Raw genomic sequence first — 20,317 nt, 5'->3', positions numbered from 1 at the left:
ATGTGGGTAACGGGGAAGCGGTAAATGTGGTATAACTAGATTTTAGTAAAGCATCTGATAAACTAGGGAAATACAACCTAGATGCAGCTACTATTAGGTCCATAACTGGTTGGATAACCTCTCTCAGAAAGTAGTTATCAATGGTTCACAATCACACTGGAAGGGCATAACAAGTGGGGTTCTGCAGGAATCAGTTTTGGTACGGGTTCTGTTTAATATCTTCATCAGCGATTTAGATAATGGCATAGAGAGTATGCTTATAAAGTTTACGGATGATACCAAACTGAGAGGGGTTGCAAGTGCTTTGGAGAATAGGATTATAATTCAAAATGACCTGGACAAACTGGAGAAATGGTCTGAGGAAAACTGGGTGAAGTTTAATAAGGACAAATACAAAGTGCTCCACTTCGGAAGGAACAATCAGTTTCACATATACAGAATGGGAAGAGACTGTCTAGGAAGGAATACTGCAGAAAGGGATCTAGGGGTCGTAGTGGACCACAAGCTAAATATGAGTTAATAGTATGACATTGCTGCAAAAAAAAGCAAACATGATTCTGGGATGCATTAACAGGTGTGTTGTGAACAAGACAGAAGAAGTAATTCTTCTCCTCTACTCTAAGCTGATTAGGCTTCAACTGGAGTATTGTGTCCAGTTCTGGGCACCACGTCAAGAAAGATGTGGAGAAATTGGAGAAGGTTCAGAGAAGAGCAACAAAAAGATTAAAGGTCTGGAAAACATGAGCTATGAGGGAAGACTGGAAAAACTGGGTTTTGTTTAGTCTGGAAAAGAGAAGACAGAGAGGGAACTTGATAACAGCTTTCAAGTACCTAAAAGGGAGTACTAAACAAGAGGGAGAAAAAAATATTCTTCTTAATGCCTGACCATAGGACAAGAAGCAACGGGCTTAAATTAAAGCAAAGAAGGTTTAGGTTGGACATTAGGAAATACTTCCTGTGAGGGTGGTCAAGCACTGGAATAAATTGCCTAAGGAGGTGGTGGAATCTCCATCATTGGATATATTTAAGAGCAGGTTAGATAAACATCAGTAAGGAATCATCTAGATTCTAGATGGTTCTTGGTCCTGCCATGAGTGCATGGTACAGGATTTGATGACCTTCCAGGTGTCTTCCAGTTCTAGTATTCTTTGATTCTATCTTACTAGCGTGTAAAAGTTTAATTGTGGCATCTCAATAAAATATAACAGGTTAATTGGGAATTCTGCATTTTAATGCAAAAAAGGACAATGGCCATGTGTTCCAGGCAATTGGTACTCATGATTCACTTAAGAGGTGATCATTGTTCTTGCGGAACTGGAGATGAAATGCAGACCCAGCTCAGTCTGAGGTGCTTGTTCCCTCCAAATAATTGTGAACTGTTTTGTTTTTCTGATTATCTGGACCTCAAATGTCGATACTGAGAAAGAACCCCAATTTTATAAGACAATAAAATAAGATTGAACACATTCCATGCTCATGATTACACTAGACTGGTTGAAAAACAGATAGAAATTTTCATTAAAATGCTCAAAAATTTGTTCAATCAACATTTAAACTGATGAAAATTTTCATATAAAATTGCAAGTTCCACCAACTCTACATAGCAATAAGGTGGGCTTTAGAACGAACAGCTGATCTCACATCTTATAGAACTATAATTTTCAAACTTTTTCATAGCGTGGACATCATTTTAATACAGAGATCGTGTTTATGGGAAGAGGTGTTCTGTAGAACCAAAAAATATTGGAACAAGTATTGATATGTATTGTAGCTTCTTTAATGCTGTTTAGCAGCTGGAAATAAGGACTAGGCAGCACCACACAATCAGTCACCTTTCTGAGCAAGTGCTCAGTGATCACAGATTGGAAACCTGTACTACAGATTTGATCATTAAAAGAGGGATTAGGAAAGTAAACTTCCTTGGCACTAACTTTTCTTGTTCCCCAAAGACTAATGAAGCCATCTTAACATTTTACGTAGAACACTAGATGCTAAAGATTGTGATAAAATTGCTGGATGAACAGAAAAAAAAAATGATGGAAAGGGTTAGACAGCGCAGCACAAAAATGTAGGAAGGAGATTCCTTGGCAGTCTTCCCTGAGCTAATGCAGATTCCCTGAGTGCATTTCCTGGTGGGATCCAAAGCCACCCAGAGGAAGACTCTCATTTGCACAGAGTCTTTGAGATTAGGCCAAAGGTCATAGTCTGTCACAACTGGTAAGAAATCCACAGTCCAAGAGTCAGAGATAGATTCTGTCCTGGCTTATCAAGAAAGGGCAAAGACATCCCAGGAAAATCACTTGTTTAGCTAGGGATAAATGTAAAAACCTTCTTATAAAAATTTGGCAGCCACCTCCATGAAGATCTGTGGCTGAGATCAGATAGGTCATCCACTAGCAGCAAGGTAAATGCTTGTGAAAATGAGGTTAGGTGTGAATTGTAGCGGTGGGGAGGAATCCAAAGGGTATAGAATCATAGAATCCTAGGGTTGGAAGAGACATCAGGCGGTCATCGAATCCAGCCCCCTACCAAAGCAGGATCAATCCCAACTAAATCATCCCAGCTAGGGCTTTGTCAAGGTGAGACTTAAAAACCTCTATTGATGGAGATCCCACACACACCCCTCCCACCCCAGGTAACCCATTCCAGTTCTCCACCACCTTCCCAGTGAAAAAGTTTTTCCTAGATCTCGCCTGTAAATTCAGGAACCGAACATAGGAAATCTAACTGCAAAGAAGTTACAGTTTTTTTATGCAGAATCATATTCTCTAAGCAGCCTGGGCATCAGCTGTCAAAGTTTGAGTGGAATCTTTTCCAACCATTTCCCAGATCAGGAAGTAATGGGAGCAGAAGTTGCTGGAAGAATGAAAAAAAAATAACCTGTTAACTAGTGATTCTGACATTTGCGGTCTAGAGGCTGTTCTCCTTCAGAGAAAAAGCTAAAACAGAGGGGCAAGAATGGCAACAGAATTCTATATGACAAACCTTACTTCTACCCTAGTAAATTGAGGAATTGATCTAGTTCTCTGTAAAGAAGTTATAATCGAGAAAGGAGAGGAGGAAAAATGAGCAGAGAAAAGGCATCCTTCACAAAGTATAAACCAATGGCCAAGGACTTATATTAGGAAAAGACGTTGACCTGAATGTTCCTGTCTGTGTAGACTGGGCTGCAAAAACAGGAGTCCATTCTCTAGAAGAGGAAACACAGAGGAAATGGAAGATCTGGAAAAGCTCCTTCTGGACAAGAACTAGGGCAGGGATTTTACAGTTGACTTGGGTTGTTATGAGAGAGGGTATTTCTGGTAGGCATGCAAAAGGTTAACCAGTAAGCACTATCCTAAACAGGTAATGCTTAGAGGTTCTGGTTAACAGCAGGGACTGGAGCAGCTCCCTGCCCACCCCAGACAGGGGCTGCTCTGGCCAGTCAGAGCAACTCCTGTCCTACGGGGGCCTGGCCCTGTCCTCCCGCCCACCGCCACAGGTACACCCTGGCTCACTGTTTTTAAATAATTTCTAGGACAGTCAGCACAAAATAATAAATGACATGCAGAGTGCTATGTGTGCACAACAAAGTGCAGGGGGAACACCAGATAGCCATGCCTAAGAATACATTTGTAAGTAACTGGGACACTGACCTGTGACTGCTGAAAAAGGAGACACTTCTCTGGGTTGATACCACAGGCAAGGAGCGTAGCAGTGGTGTTCAGGATGTTCTGACGCAAGATTTCTGGCTCTTGTGGAACTGTGAGAGCATGCAGATCTACAATGCTGTATAGCATAGAGCTGTACTCTTCCTGAAGCTTCACCCAGTTCTGGATGGCTCCAAAGTAGTTACCAAGGTGGAGCTTCCCAGTTGGCTGAATACCAGAGAAAATTCGATCCATATGGCTATTCTGTAATGAAAAGTTTAATAATTTATAGCACCACTGCTTTTCAAACCTTGTTCATTTTTCATTTCAACATTCAGTATCCTACTCCCCAGCTCCTTCTACTTCCCCATTTTGCAGTGTTTGCTGTCACACTGGAAGGATGTATGTGCTGGAGACCTGGAGGGCTCTGTCCTGATTGTGGTATTATTAAATATTTTCTTCACTGACTTGGATAACGGAGTGGAGAGAACACTTAAATAATCTGTGAATGGCATCTAGCTGGGAGGAGTTTCAAGCACTTTGGAAGACAGGATTCAAATTCAAAATGAATTTGTCAGTCTGAAATTACCCAGATAAAATTCAATAAAGACAATAAAGTCTTAAGAAGGAAAACAATCAAATGCACAAATACAAAATGGGAAAAGCAATAGTACTGCTGGAAAGGATCACTGTAGATCACAAATTGAAGTCAACAATGTGATTCAGCTGAGAAAAAGACATTTCTGGAATGCAAGAAGAAGACTGTCATATGGAAGACAGGGGAAGTAAGAAGAAGTTACTCACCCTGTGAAGTAACGATTGTTCTTCGAGATGTGCCCCGTGGGTGCTCCACTCCAGGTCGGGTCCCGTCCCGGCGCCGCGAATCGGAGAGCTATCAGAGCCGTGGTCCGCCGGACCGCGCATGCGTGGCTGCCCGAGGCGGCGTTCGCGCCTTTGATGTGTTGTGCGCGGTCCGGCTTGCTCAATTCCTCTCAGCCGCTCCCTGAAACGATAAAATGAAAATACCGGAGCGGGGAGGAAGGGCGGGTCGTGGAGCACCCACGGGGCACATCTCGAAGAACAATCGTTACTTCACAGGGTGAGTAACTTCTTCTTCGAGTGGCCCCGTGGGTGCTCCACTCCAGGTGACTTCAGAGCAGTACTCGAACACTTGAGCGCTCCGGGACTAAGGTTTATGGCTATGCGAAAGTACTGCTGTAGCCACGGAGGAATCGGCAGCAAATTGGTTTACTACAGCGTAATGCCTCATAAAGGTAGAATGCGATGACCATGTAGCTGCTCGACAAATGTCTCGGAAAGGAACACCTCTAAGAAAAGCTGTAGTCGTGGCTACTGCTCTCGTAGAATGGGCCTTAGGAGTACCCGCAAGAGGTTTGTTATGTATAGAGTAGCAGGTTGTAATACACGACACTATTAACCTCGCAATCCGTTGGGAAGTGATGGGTTGTCCCTTGGTTCGATCTGCTAACGACACTATTAGACGGTCCGATTTCCTAAAGTGTCGCGTTCTTTCGATATAAAAGGCTAATGCCCTCCTCACATCGAGCGTGTGCAATCGTGCATCTTCCCTTGAAGTATGAGGCTTGGGATAGAAACAGGGGAGAACAACTGGCTCGTTGATGTGAAAATCCGAACAAATTTTTGGAACAAAAGCTGGATGAGATCTCAACGTTACCGACTCTTTAGTAAACACCGTGTAAGGCGGTGATGACATGAATGCCGCTATTTCACTCACTCTGCGAGCTGATGTAATGGCAAGCAGAAAAAGCAACTTAGTAGTTAGAAGTTGCAACGGTATCGTAGCCAAGGGCTCAAAGGGGGGGCGTGTCAAGGAATCCAGAACAAAGTCTAAATTCCAGGAAGGTGGTGGTGGTCGCCGTGGTGGGTTGAGATTTGTAAGTCCTTTTAGGAACCTCCTTGTGATGGGATGAGCAAATACAGAAAACCCATCCTGACCTTGATGAAAAGCACTAATTGCTGCTAGATGCACTCGCAGCGAGGCTATCGCAAGGCCCGTGTCGTGGAGGTGTAAAATGTAATCAAGTATCTGGGATATTCCTGCGACGTAAGCATCCCTACCATCAGTGCTACACCACGTTTCAAATCTGGCCCACTTGGCGAGGTAGGTCTTTCGAGTGGAATCTTTTCTGCTGTGTACTAATACTTCCTTGACTCTCTGCGAACATGATCGTTCGATTGGATTGAACCAGCGAGCATCCACGCCGTGAGGTGTAATGTTTCGGGTTTCGGATGGGAAAGGGAGCCGTTGTCCTGAGTCAAGAGATCCGGAAGCAGAGGAAGGGTATACGGTGTCCTGATGGACATCTGGTGGAGTACTGAATACCAAGGCTGCCGTGGCCACGCTGGGGCTATGAGAATTACTCGAGCCCTTTCTACAGTGATCTTTTCCAGGATCCTGGGAACTAGGACGATCGGGGGAAAGGCGTATAGCAGCGCCGTTCCCCAATTGTGGAGAAAAGCGTCTCCCAAGGAGCGATGTCCGATCCCTGCCCTGGAGCAATAATAGGGGCACTTGGCATTGGCAGCAGTAGCGAACAGATCTATTGAGGGAAACCCCCATTGGGCGAAAATACCGTGTAGAATGTCCGTGCGAAGTTCCCACTCGTGGTCGTGGGGAAACAGCCTGCTGAGTGAGTCCGCAATAGTATTCTGGACACCCGGCAAATAGGAAGCTGTTAGGATGGTATTGATGCGGGTACACCAGTTCCACAAGTGCATCGCTTCTATACAGAGAGATCGGGATCGAGCCCCTCCCTGTCTGTTTACATAATACATGGTGGCAATATTGTCCGTAAGGATTCTGACAGTCGTGTTCCTTATATGGGACTGAAAATGCTGACATGCATGACGTATTGCTCGTAACTCGAGAATGTTGATATGTAAGAGCATCTCCTGCGGGGACCAGCGACCTTGAACCGTCATGTCGTCCATGTGCGCTCCCCAGCCAGTAAGGGACGCATCTGTTGTTATTTGCTTCGACGGTTGCGGACGGTGAAAAGGAATGCCCGCCATAACATTGGTCGGCTTGGTCCACCACTGTAGGGATTGTTGTACATGTGACGGTATCGCCACCACCTTGTGAATGCTGTCCTTCATCGGAGTGTATACTGTACTCAGCCAGTGTTGAAGGCAGCGAAAATGTAACCTTGCGTTTTGAACAATAGTTGTTGAGGCGGCCATGTGTCCCAGTAGTTGTAACGGTACTCTGACGGGGATCGTTGGAGCATACGTCAGGGTGTGAACAAGATCTTGAATGGCGGCAAAACGTTCGGCAGGTAAATAAGCGCGCGCTGTTCTCGAATCGAGCCTCGCTCCTATGAAGACCAGATCTTGTGTAGGTTCTGGCGAGGATTTCTGTATGTTTATGAGTAGACCCAGAGAGTGAAAAACCTGAGAGGCTGTTGTCACCATGTGTTTGGCCTCTGAATATGTTTGACCTCTTAGGAGGCAATCGTCCAAGTATGGGAAAATTGTCACTCCCAGTCTGCGCAAGTGGGCAGCCACTACCGCTAAAGTTTTGGTGAAAACTCTGGGTGCACATGCCAAGCCGAAGGGTAGTACTTTGTACTGGAAATGTTCTTGACTTAGCTGGAAGCGGAGAAAACGCCTGTGTGCCACATGGATCGCTATGTGGAAATAGGCGTCTTGGAGGTCGAGGACTGCAAACCAGTCTCCCTTGTTCAACGACGGAATGATGGCATTTAGGGTCACCATCTTGAAGCGATGTTTCCTGAGGTAGCGGTTTAGCTTGCGTAGGTCCAAAATGGGTCTCCACCCTCCTGTCTTCTTTGGGGTAAGGAAGTACCGGGAATAAAAACCTTTTCCCTGGAACTGACTTGGTACCCTCTCTATAGCACCGATATTCAGTAGGCGCTGAACTTCCTGTTTCAGCAAATGTTCGTGAGAGGGGTCCCTGAAAAGGGACGGGGTAGGAGGGGTGGTGGGGGGAATGGATAGAAAGGGGATGGAGAGACCAAATTGTACCACCTCCAGAACCCACTTGTCCGTGGTGATACTGGACCAGTGAGGGAGGTACTGTTTTAATCGATGGTGAAACATGTGTAAAGAGTCCTGTGGTACGTTGAACGTGGGGGTCGTGCTTGCATCCTCGACGGGAAAGTCAAATTTGCTGCTTAGGTGCAGGTTGATTGGATGAACGGTTCGTTTGAGATCTTTTACGTTGAGGACGCTGCCGGAAGCGCTGATTGTTTTGGGGACGTGATTGATTCTTATTGAATGCATAATCGTACCTCCGTTGGTAAGGATAGTAACGTTTACGTTTATAGGGAGGTGTGTACATTCCCAAGATACGTAAAGTGGTACGGGAGTCTTTGCCAGAATGAAGAACTTCGTCGGTGTTACTAGCGAAAAGCTTCTGTTTATCAAAGGGTAGATCTTCTACTTTATTCTGAAGCTCCCGTGGAGTTCCAGCAGATAATAACCAGGAAGACCGCCTCATTGCGACCCCCGTAGCTGTGGCCCGTGCAGCTGTGTCGGCCACATCCATGGCCATCTGCAAAGTAGTATTACAGGCTATATATCCTTCTTGGACTATGGCTTTCAGTAAGGGTTTCTTGGCATCAGGTAGATATTGTAGTAGCTCTGTAAGCTTTGAGTAATTATCAAAATTGTGGTTAGAAAGGTGGGCTGTATAATTTGCGATTCGTAACAATAACGTAGCCGAAGAGTAAACCTTTCTTCCAAACACATCCAATTTTTTATTATCCTTGTCTTGGAATGTATTCTTATATTGAGGAGCCTTAGCCCTCCGCTGTACCGCCTCAACTACAAGAGAGTTGGGTTGGGGGTGGTTGAAAAGGAAATCCAGTCCTTTAGCAGGTACGAAATACTTTCTATCAACCCTCTTACTAGTTGGGGCAGCCGATGTAGGGGTTTGCCATATTTCGTCTGCCACTTCCATGATGGCCTCATCGATAGGGAGGGCGATTCTTGCCCGTTGTTGCTGTCGCAAATTCTTTAAGAGACGATGTTTCTTCATGGGAACGTCTGTTAACTGTATTTCCTGTGTGTTTGCAACCCTTTTGAATAGGTCCTGGAAGTGCTTCAGGTCATCCAAGGGAGAGGCATCATCTGGAATCATTGCTTCATCCGGTGACGACGAAGGACAGTCAGTTGGAGAAACGTGTGGCCGAGGATCTTCTGTCTCGGACAGTTGGCCCTCTTCTGGTTCTGAGTGATCCTGATGGATGGTTAAGCTTTCTGATGGAGGTGATGAAAACAATCTTTGTGGACGCTCTGGTAAGTGCTGCGCACTGGGTGATAGACAGTTACGTGAAGAACTCCTATAAGATAGGGTAGCGCGACCAGGGTGGGGGCGATCATATTCAGCCCTATGGTAGCGATCATAGTAACGGTCAGAACGTGCTGGTGAAGAGTATCTGGAGGATCTTGAACTGCGAATATAGTAGATCCGTCGTGGCGACCGCCTAGGTGATCTATGCCTTGATGAACTCCTTGGGGAGCGAGAACGTGATGGGGGGCGTCTTGTTTCTATATAGACCGTGTCCCCATGGGAAGGTCCTCTTAGCACTTGATAAGATGGGGAAAGACTATAGTCCCGGTGCCTTCGGTACCTGGGTGGAGAAGGAGACGGTCCTGGAGAGAAGGTAGGCGATGGGGAAAGCGCCCTGTAAGTTTCTCTCTCTGCGGCTTTGCAATGCAGTGAAGCCTTGTCAATTTCTCCTGCTGGTGGAGAGCTCGGTGCCGCACGCGGCTGTAATGCCTCTGTATCGCCACATGGGGGCAGCGTTGACCGTGCCGACGAAGAGCCCGGTGCCGGCAGATCAGCCAGCGGTGCCGCCTGAGAGACTTGGCGGCTCGGCACCGAGGGGTTTAAAATCTCCGCCGCCGGCGCCGCTTGGGCGGCAGTTGGCGGTGCCGGCTTTCGCGCTCCTGCCGATGCTGGTTTCTGCGCGGTTTTTGGAGCCGGTGCCGGTCTCGTCTGACCAGGAGCCCGTTTCTGCCCTGGGACTGCTGACCCAGATGCCTCGTCAGGGCATCTTGTTTTAGTGGTGTCTGGCAGCGATCGAGCTGGGGACGCCTTAGTCTTTTTTGTAACGGCTGTCCCGGGAGACGTTGCCCGCCGTTTCTGGGCTGCTATGCCAGAGGCGGGTATGGCATCGGACTCCAGCGCCTTGCCATAAAGAATAAGTTTGAGGCGCAAGTCTCGGTCCTTACGAGCCCTTGCCGTTAACTTGCTACAGTGAGTGCACTTCTGGGGGACATGCGTCTCACCCAGGCACCTCACACAAGAATCATGACCGTCTGATATCGGCATAGGGTCCTGACAGACGGAGCATTTTTTAAAACCGGGGGATCCCGGCATAGTGAATTAAGGAGGAGGGAGAAATTGAGTACTCTCCTCCACTTGTCCCCTCAACTGGCTGTGAGATCCAGTCCGTTTTTCTTCTTCTTCTTCTTCTTCTTTTTTTTTTTTTAAGTAAAAACCAACAAGAACTAATTAACTAATCAGGCTCTGAACTATTTACAAATGTGAAGGCTTCTTTGAAAAAGCTGTTGCGAAGTGAAACTGACAAGTAGGAGCTCTCGTCCGCGACCGAGGGCGGCTGAGAGGAACTGAGCAAGCCGGACCGCGCACAACACATCAAAGGCGCGAACGCCGCCTCGGGCAGCCACGCATGCGCGGTCCGGCGGACCACGGCTCTGATAGCTCTCCGATTCGCGGCGCCGGGACGGGACCCGACCTGGAGTGGAGCACCCACGGGGCCACTCGAAGAAGAACTGTTCTGTTGTAACTGGCATTAGTGAGGCCTCATCTGGAATACCATGTCCAGTTTTGGGTGCCACACTTATGAAAGATAAGTAGTGCAGCACTGGAATAGTTTACTAAGGGAGGTTGTGGGATCTCCATTATTGTAGGTTTTTAAGATCAGGTTACAAATGCCTATCAAGGATGGTGCAGATATACTTGATACTGCTCAGTGCACAGACAAGGAAGAGATAAGCTGCTGAGGTCCATTTCCAGCCCTAGACATCTATGATTCTATGATGTCCTTCTCCACAGTAAGTAAAATTGTTACATAAAAGAAAGATTTTTGGGTTCATGATTGTCCAGAATACTGATATTAAATTTAGATTAATTGGATAATCAAATATTCGATGCAATTTGCATTGACTATTCAATTAGTTGATAAGGGCCCCTCTGCCTTTGAAGTGTAGCAACAGCTCCAGAGCTGTTGCTACACATCAAAGGCAAAAGCACTGTGCCCAATGCTCCCTGCGGCGTTTCAAAGCGGCAGTGCCACATGGAGCCTGGGGTCAGCAAGGAAGTCCCTTGCTAACCCCAGGCTCCATTCAGTGCTGCTGTTTTGAAGCACTCCCTCCCTTTGCTGCCTCTTTCTGATCGAGACAGCAAGAGGGGGGGACTAGCTGACTATCCAATAAGCATTTGCTTATCAGATCGTTCACTAGTTGATGAGTCATTCACATCCCTAGCCCCTAATTTACTGTGATCAATTCCAGTGAACATAAATGGTTCATTAATTTTCCTCCTTTCCAGCTCTATACTGCAAAAATCTCCCAGCATCAGAGAGTCTTAGGGCTCAAGTGTAAAGAGATGTTCTCAATCAGGCTGAAACTGGGGCGCCAACATCTACCCCTCCTTTCTGCCCCCCGTCTTTGCTCCACCCTCTTCCTGCCTCTTCCTTGCCCCGCCTCTTCCCCCAACCAAGGCGGCCTGATGGACTAGCAGGGCTGAGGTTCTGATACCAGTAGCAAGAGTCTGGCCACTCCCTGCACTCACCAGTAGCTATAGGATAAGCGGAGCTAGGTAGCCCCAGCTTGCTCAGCTCCCCTGGCCATGCCACTCCGCTTCCCATCGGGGACTCATCAGGTGATCCCGGCCTGATATGATATGGCTGGAGAAGCAGAGTGAGCTGGGGGGGTCACCCGCCTTTCTTTGCCTGCACCACCGCTGCTGGTGCGTCCAGGATCTGGAACCTGCTGCAGGTGCCAGGCTCCCCTGCCCACAGCATTTGGGGGGCATGCAACTCCTCATATCCCCACACATCGGCCCTGGTGGTTAGTGGAAAGCTCTTTGGAGCCAGAACTTTGATGTGTGGTGATAACTTGTTTAACAACCTTTCATCGCAGTTGTCTAATTTGACTGGGTAGAGGCTGGAGCACTAAAGGAACGGAGTGGATTTATGGTGAGCTAATCAAGTGACCTAGGAACAGATGTATATTGTTGGTTTGGTTAATCTCACTCTAGACTATACCAGCAGTGTCAGAGTGAGAGAATCTGCCAAGTTTTGACAGTCTGACCTAATACTGGAACCCCCAGTTGTGATCCACATGAGGCACCAGTGACAATCATGACCAATTTTCTTCCTACTTTCTCCTTTGTCTTCAGAATAAACTCTTCAGGTCAAGCCAATTTTCCTACTCAAAGTTAGAGTGAGCAAATGCAGGACTTCTAATGGAGCCTTGCCTGCAACCTTTTAACACCTGGTCATAATTAAACTATTACATATTAGCATAATCTGTCCCTATTACAATTAAGATAAATCTGTTTCCTGGGAGATGTGCCAACAAAACAATTATGATTATATTATGGTTCACTGACCACTTGCAACAAACTAATATTTCCTGTTTTTCAGACATTTGAATTTTGCTCAACTCAGTGGTCTGCCAAGGGATGGTACATAACCCAGCAACCCTAACTCTATGTTAATGAAGGTTGTTTTTTTGGGGTCTGTATGGTTTTTTTAGCATTGAATTTCCTAGAGACATACCGGTAGTTAGCAAGAGTTTGTGATCATTTAGACAGTGTTACACATGATGTCCCACAACTAACATGCTAAGTTAGCCTCTACTCCATAACCCTATCCCCATCACCCTGCTTCTGCACATTTCTCCAGCCATGCCCTTGGCCAGGCAGTGTGTTCCCTCCCCTTACTCAGTCCCTCCCCAATAGGGTTGCCAGATGGTTGAAACAAAAATACCCCCCCCCACCCCCCCCAAAAAAAAACCCACCAGGAAAAACATTCTGTTGAAAAAAAAAGGGGCAGGGGGAGACCAAAGTTATTGAGCAAAACAAAACAAAAAACAAAAAGACCCCAAAACTTATTAAGCAAAAATATATATTAAAATTAACCAGCATTAAACCAGCATGTCCCCTTTAAGAGTGAGTGCCGGGATAGGAACAGGGGAGTTGTTGAGCACTAAGACCCAGGGGAGTCATTGCTTCCCCTTGGTCTTTTTGCCGGAAGCCTTGCGGAACCACATAAGCATGGGTTCTGGGGTGTTGGGGACTAGGGGGGAGGCCGGGTGCTGAGTGTTTGTAGGGTTGCCAGGTGCCCGGCATTTTCGCCTCCTGGCCGAGGAAAAAAAAATCAGAAAATACCGGACATCTTAGGTGTCCGGTATTTTCAGAAATTTTTTTACTGGGCAGGAGGTGAAAATACCAGACTGTCCGGGTGAATACTGGACACCTGGCAACCCTACTCCCCAACTATTGTGCCATGGCCTTCCCAGCTCTAGCAGGATTGACTGAAGTCTTCTTGAAGTCAAGAAGGATCTTCTTGAAGGCTTTGCTCCTGGTATATAAACGTTTCTATTGCCATTCCTTTCCCTTTTTATTACCCAACTCACATGCAATACCTGTACCAAGGGACAATGTGTTACAATGGAATACTGGACATAGTGTTCCTTGTTAGCATTATTTTTTTTGTTATAGCTCAACTCACATAAAATACCTGGAGCAAAAAATAACAGTGTTATAATGGAACAGTGTTTCCATTTGTAACTATTTATTCAGGGCTGATATGTGTAGAACCCCACAAACAAATGATCTCACATTGGGAGACATTAATACTATCTACTCTGCACCTTCCTGATACAACAAAGTATTCCAATTGAGCATATCAATTTTAGAAGATGCAACCTTAACAGTGGTGATGCTGAGTCACTATAATAATGTAATAGTGCCACACTTCCCAGGGTTGTGAGATTTTGCTATACCTACCCTTAAAACAAGGAAACCTCGGTTGAGCCTCTTGTAGGTCAGTTCCCCATCACCACCAGTATCTGCTTACATAAGCACTGCCTGTTTCAGAAGTCTGCCCAATTTTCAGCTGCTGGGCTGAAAGTTTCCAGGACTAATCTTTCTTCAAAGTTGATTTTTTTGGGATGAATTTGTGTCTTGTAGTCACTTCCTCTCCTATCTGTCATCCCCCCAAGTTCACATCTCTCATTATCAAATCAAATGAAATCCTTGAGGCAATGACAACAAATGAACAGGCAGCCTTAATTCTCCCCATGATAACTAGTTATATTTTTATGTGTTTGGATCATTAATGCAGGACTGCTGTGGCTTTCTAAGTTATACTGTACATAGTTCTGTACCTGTTTTTGTATTGTGTGCATAAGCAAGATAGAGATGGCATTAAGCTGAAAATGGTGACCAAGGGACTCATTTATCTGTCACGTTTAGGAAAACTTGCATGAATAACTGTTAAAACACACATTAGTTACGATAATCATTTTATGCCAATGTTAGACAAACATCTTCTCTCAGTGAGGAGAGAGGGAATAGATGACCTCTCAAGATTTCTTCCAGTCATAAATTTTTGTGATTCTATGATTTTCTCCTGCAAGGCAAATACCGTTCTTACATAAGATGGTGTTTCTCCATTTTATGATTGTCCAGAGACATAGGTAATGAAGTCATTAAACGAAATCAGTACATGTGCACACTACTGTTTAGGTGCACAGCTGGAACTGAAGTTGCACTTGGCCTATGGGCAGTGGAAGACAGGTAGCTGAATCTACTGAGAATGACTTTACTCTTAAATTCTTGAGTTTTGTGATTTGCACTGATAGATTATGCAGTCCTTACCTCAAAGTTAAAGCTGTTTAGGAATTTTCCAGGTTTTTTTTCAAAATAAACAGGTCAATATCTATAGATATCAATGTTTTCATGTGTCCTGGATTATCACCAGCATCATTAGTATATATTAACCTTCAGAGATCTAAACGGTGACTCAAATATAAAGCTGATATTTGAAGACTAGGAAAACACTGTGGCAGTGGGGATGTTGCTGGAGCAGGCCTGGATTGGTTAGTATTGGCATGCTGGGAAGAAGTAAAGGAGGGAGCATAAGAAAAAGGGGAGGGGAAGAGAGAGAAGTTCTGCTCTGACTGTTACTTGTAACCGGACTCTGTATATTCACACTCAGGGTTCTGCCAGCTGCTCGACCCTAGTGTGAGAATCCTTCTCCAAACAGTGTTTATTACAGTATTTGTGTGGTCATTCCTATTCCTGTGCTTCCAAACATCCTCAGGGAGGAGGAGGATATGGGGGGGGGGGGGAATATGCCTCAGTTTCTTCCATTACTATATCAGAGAAAGCGTTTATTAGAACTCTGAGGAAGAGGGAAAGATTGGTAAGGAGTATAACTATGCAGCATTCATTTCTAAGAACTCTGGCTTGAAGTTAGTAACCTCTATTTCTTTCAAGAGTCTCCTGTATGGTCCTGTTTTATGGGATAGTTTGGCAAGCAGCACTTCAACCAGGAGGAGGGTAGAGCTCCAACAAACTGTATCAGCTCGAGCTGTCAGATGTGACGTGCAATGTTTTGTGAAACTACCTGTATGCAGAGTTCCAAGTAGTAGCTATACATAATTCCTGATCAGACATTTAACACAAACCATGGGCATGCAATATAATACCTAGAGGGGAGGAGAGTGCTGCTATATATAAAACTGTTCTAAAAATACTGTTCAATCCATCTGGAAATGGTTGATGATACTGCCTAATTTTGATGAGTGTCCATGGATGAAATAAGCAATTTACTAATTGGTGAAATTCCTGAGTTCTATTAAGATGACAGGTGAGGGTTCTTTTAGTATTCCAATTGTAAAGTGGTTTCCCTAGATTGAAAAAGAAATCTGATAGATTTATAGTGTAACATGGATAATTACAGGGATAACAATACAGGGTATAGCCTGAGAACTACCTTGTTTCTATGAAAGACAGTGAAAGGAGGGTGTGGCATGCAATGCACTAATTCCTCTAGCTGAAACTCCAGCAATAACAAAGGCAACCTCAATAGACTGATTAAATAATGAATACTTCACCCAAGGTTCAAGCTTTCTCATTACAGGTTTATTAGGCCAGGTCTACACTACAGACCTATATCATCAGTATAAATAGGTCACTTGAGGTGTGAAAGATCCACCTAACCTCCCCAAGGAGAATTATGTTGATGGGACAGCTTTTATGTCACAACACTGACAGGAGAAGCTCTCCTACCAGCATACCAGGAAAGACAAAAGGACTGAAAGGTAACCCAGGAGGGAACGGGAACAGAGCCCAAAAGGCTGGTTTCAGAGAAATCCTAAAGGCCAGAATACCTTTTCTTTATTTGGGTCTTTTGTTTGGACTTATTACACTGAAAATGAATTGAACTGAGAGTGACCCAGTCAGAGGGCTGAGCCACACAAACCATAGGAGAGCCAGAAAACTCCAAGGAGGAAATTGAAGCAGCAAGTGCTTGAAGTGCCACATTTAGCCAAAAAGGCAATCACACATTGTAATACAATGGAAGGGGAGGAAAGCACACAGCAGGTCTCTTCTCTAGTGCAGAAGAAACACATCAAATATGGAGTTTCAGCTGCTTCCTGACCTGGAAAAGAAGACTCTACACTTTGTATTGAGACTTGTTGCAACCAGGTCTCTAGCTAGAGAAGCCTATATGCTAAAGATCGCATGAATCATTTCCTTTCCTATCCACCACTCATGCAGCTGTACAGCCTCTCTACTCAGTGAAAGCGACGAGGAGTCCTGTGGCACCTTATAGACTAACTGAAGTGTAGGAGCATAAGCTTTCGTGGGCAAAGACCCACATGCATCTGATGAAGTGGGTCTTTGCCCACGAAAGCTTATGCTCCTACACTTCAGTTAGTCTATAAGGTGCCACAGGACTCCTCGTCGCTTTTGCAGATTCAGACTAACACGGCTACCCCTCTGATACTCTACTCAGTGAGTCCACCAGGTTGTTTTTCCTCTTCTACAAGGTGCAGGGCTATCAGATAAATCTTGTGCTAAATGCACTAGTCCTATAGCGTTACTGCTTAATTAAGATGAACGAGCCCCTCACTCTGCTTATTCACAAAGTACATGACAGTTGTATTGTCAGTCACCACCTAAACCAGCTTTCCTTTGATAGAAACCAGTTAAATTGCTCTCATCTCTAATAGATTTATAGGCAGTCTCTTTTCCTGATAGCTCCAATGCCTTGATCTGTCAGGGAATTTAATAAGTGTCCTAACCATTGCTGGATGCATCCAAAGTGCTTGTCATTTATTAAGTTGCAGGGATGAATAAACTTGCTCTTAGAACATTTATTCTGAGTTCACCATGTCAAGTAGTGCATTCGGTGGTATCACTGGAAATTCTGCATGCTGTCTGATCTGGGCCAGCAGTTTAGAGATAGCCACTGCTATCCAATCCTCATTATGAGGCAAGCATATGGTATGTGACACACATCCCTAACACCTTCACACAGGTAAGTATTAGGAAAAAATACTGCCTTTTGAGAACACTGTCAAGATTTAAATCTGAGAATTCTGTCATCTGGCACAAAAGCCCTAGCCTACAGAGAACGTAGGACTGCAACTATGTTGGAGTCCTCTATGCGGACTAAAACTCAGACTTCTTTATGTTTATGAGGAGACCTAGATCCTTCAGTAGAAACATAATATACTGAATTTCTCTGAGGAGTACCTCACATGAAGTTGAATTCAGAAACTGTTTGTTTAGGTATGGGTAGACAAACAACTTGTATTCTCAAGTGAGTTGCCATACCACAGAGGCATTTCTTAAAGTCTGTGGAGGGCCATAAACAGCAGAATATGGAGGATTCTATATAGAAAGTGCCTTTGACCCACCATAAATGAGAGGTACTTGTGGTGAGTTGGTCTCAAGCATCCTTGAGGTAGAGAGCTGCAAACCAATCTAGGAAACAAATGAGATAGACACAGGTGTCAACAAATGGAAGGATTTTTTTTGGATAAAGGCATTGATCTTTCTTAAATCCAGGCTAGAACAAAGTTCACTATTTTTCTTTGGTATGAGAAAGTAATTTGATTAAAAATCCAGCCTCCCACAAATCTTCTGGAAAACTCCCCTATAGCACGACAGCAGTAGAGATTATACCTTGCATATCATTATGTGCTTATAGAGGGGTCCCTGAAAAAGGAAAGGGGGGCAGAGGGAGGCTTGACATTGAATATATATCCCTTTCCTATAATTTCTCAGGTGTTATAGACATCTATTTAATGATAAAGTGAATCAGTCCATTTCTGAGGAAGGGATGGAGAAGACGTATGCTAACTGGCTCACATCTTTCAATCCTTGCACCAAATACGAAGTCAGCCTACACAATGATGGTACTGAAGTTTGTTTCATCTCTATACATGAATGAAAAGACTTTCTTCTCAGCCCACTCTGGAGGTACAGCTTGTTCTTGAAATGACTGTCATGAGAGTAATAGTAAGTCGAAGAAAATGACAGGCAAAAGTACCTGTCATATAGACGTGTAGATGCAGAAGGATTTAATCCCAGGGACCAAGCGGTAAATTCTGTATCTTCTAGTTTTTCTAGCAGATCATTTGTTCTGTTGCTAAATCTACAATCCCCTTCAAGGGAGAGATCCTCTACTTTCACTGCTATTTCAGTAGAAGAGCAGATGATTTTAACTAGGCAGACCTCTCTATAATAGCAGCCAAGGTTACTGCTAGGGTCAACTGATCAGAAGCATCAAAAAATGCTTAGCCTATGTTTAGCCATATTCTATTCCCCTATCAAAATGGTATAAGCCAACTTAATTTGGCCCTCAGGTAGTTCAAGATGGCCATCAGGCTGCACTTAAATACAGAAAACCATATTTTCTCCCAAGTGAAATTGATAATGGGACACTACTGCCTGATAGTTCACTACTATAATCCCCAAGAAAGGTGAAAAAAGCTTCCTTCTCAAAACAGCAATTTAAACAAATATTTTTATCATATTGTGGGAAATTACCTTGCCTACTTCTCCACCCATGACAGTCGCTGTTTCCACAAGGAGCAGGTTATGAAAGAAAATGAGACAATGGTACAACTTATCTGCCTTTCTGAAAATGAGCTGAGAATCTGGTATAGACCAAACCTACTTGGCAAGCTGCTGTAGCCCTTTTAAAATGGGTAAAGAAAACTTGTTCTTTGATGGTGCTCTCCATATGACAAAAACTAGATGGAAGGAGACAATTAGCAGAGCAGACCATTTTAGAATTCCTGCAATTCTATTCACCAGCTCATGAAATTGAACAGCAGTTTCTGAGGGAGAGGAGACCCGTGTTTATATGTTTGCCTCTAATTCTTCATCAAGATGCTGAAAGTCCACTTGGGGGGGAGGGGAGCCAAGCATTCCTTGTGCTCCTCAGAGTGTCTGGCATTACCATCTGGGATTGTTCCCTGAAGGCCAGAGAGGTAGACTGATCTTGAAAACTTGGAACCATTCCATAATCTCCTCCTGGATCCTTATCAGAAGGGAGGTTGTTCTACCACACCTAGGTGATGGCATAAATTCCTCAGCTGAATACCAATAGTGCTCTGCAACTCAAGGAGGCCCATCTTACCAATATCATCCCATCCAGTATTCTCTTATAACTAGGAAGGTAGGAATGCCTGGACCAGCATTCCCTGTAAGATGAGCAATTGGGCGGCCACCTGGGAGAGATTCAAATGCCACCCAGCTGATTAGCAGAGTGCCCCCAGTCAGCAGCATGTGTTTCTACTTGTGGGGCACATTCACACATCTCGGTACTCATAACATTTATTTTGCACATGGATGGAAAAAATTAAGAGGGAGCACTAGTATGAATTATATTCCACTCCTGCAGAATAGAAGTTAGGCTGTGCCTCAGGTTAAGTCTCTTCTGTTATTTTCTCAATGTGGATGCAACCTTGGATCTGAAGCTAAGACAACAGGAGTCACAATAAAAAATGGAACAGGTAACATCCATATATTCAAGGAATTTGAAGGAATGGGAGGAGGCAGAGAAGACTCTGGATAAAAGCAAAATATTTCCTCCACTCTACCTTACTTATCAGAGGAACTGATCCCGACAGAGATCTCAGAAGCTTTTCTTTTCCTTTCCTGCTGATTAGTCAACCATTCCATTAGTGCAACCATTAGTAGTAAAATTCAGCTCCCGTCTATTCAGTCCCAAAGATCGTACTGTTATCTGTACCCCTGCCATAGCCTTCAAATCCATACAAATCACAGGTTCCTATAACAGAATGTCTTATTTAGTTTTCAGTCTGGGAACCAATACTGATGGGCTGACTGATCTGAAGAGTCTCTCATTTGGGATCCGGCCCTGCTAACAGTGACTGTTCTTTCCACAACTTAGCCACCTTTCTTGGAATCTTATTAAATGGATCTAATGGTCTTACATATAGCCTGCTCTTTGATGGATCCAAAGCAGATGCCGATTAGGGATGATAGCTATGGGGTAATTGAATAGTCGAGTAACCACATGAATTCTTAGCAGTTACTTGACTATTTGATAGCCTCCGGGGGTAGGACTGGCAGCCAGTGCAATCCAGCCCCATTCTTG

General features: G+C 44.6%; 1 protein-coding gene across 2 annotated transcripts in view; it reads right to left on the bottom strand.

Moving 5' to 3' along the window:
- WARS2 (tryptophanyl tRNA synthetase 2, mitochondrial) overlaps positions 1-20,317 on the bottom strand; it is a 52,168-nt gene that overhangs the window by 17,966 nt on the left and 13,885 nt on the right. Inside the window, exons 2-3 of one of the 2 annotated variants that reach the window (XM_075904793.1) lie at positions 17,604-17,670; positions 3,636-3,893 (exon numbers count right to left, since the gene is read on the bottom strand). In XM_075904793.1, the coding sequence (XP_075760908.1) occupies positions 3,636-3,893; positions 17,604-17,606 (261 nt within the window). In that variant the 5' untranslated portion in view covers positions 17,607-17,670. The remainder of the gene's footprint in view (positions 1-3,635; positions 3,894-17,603; positions 17,671-20,317) is intronic. The other variant, XM_075904789.1, reaches the window with a different exon arrangement.

The sequence above is a fragment of the Pelodiscus sinensis genome, chromosome 1 (assembly GCF_049634645.1).
Source record: "Pelodiscus sinensis isolate JC-2024 chromosome 1, ASM4963464v1, whole genome shotgun sequence".
Taxonomy (NCBI): Eukaryota; Metazoa; Chordata; order Testudines; family Trionychidae; genus Pelodiscus; species Pelodiscus sinensis.
This window is presented reverse-complemented; position numbering and strand designations above follow the sequence as displayed.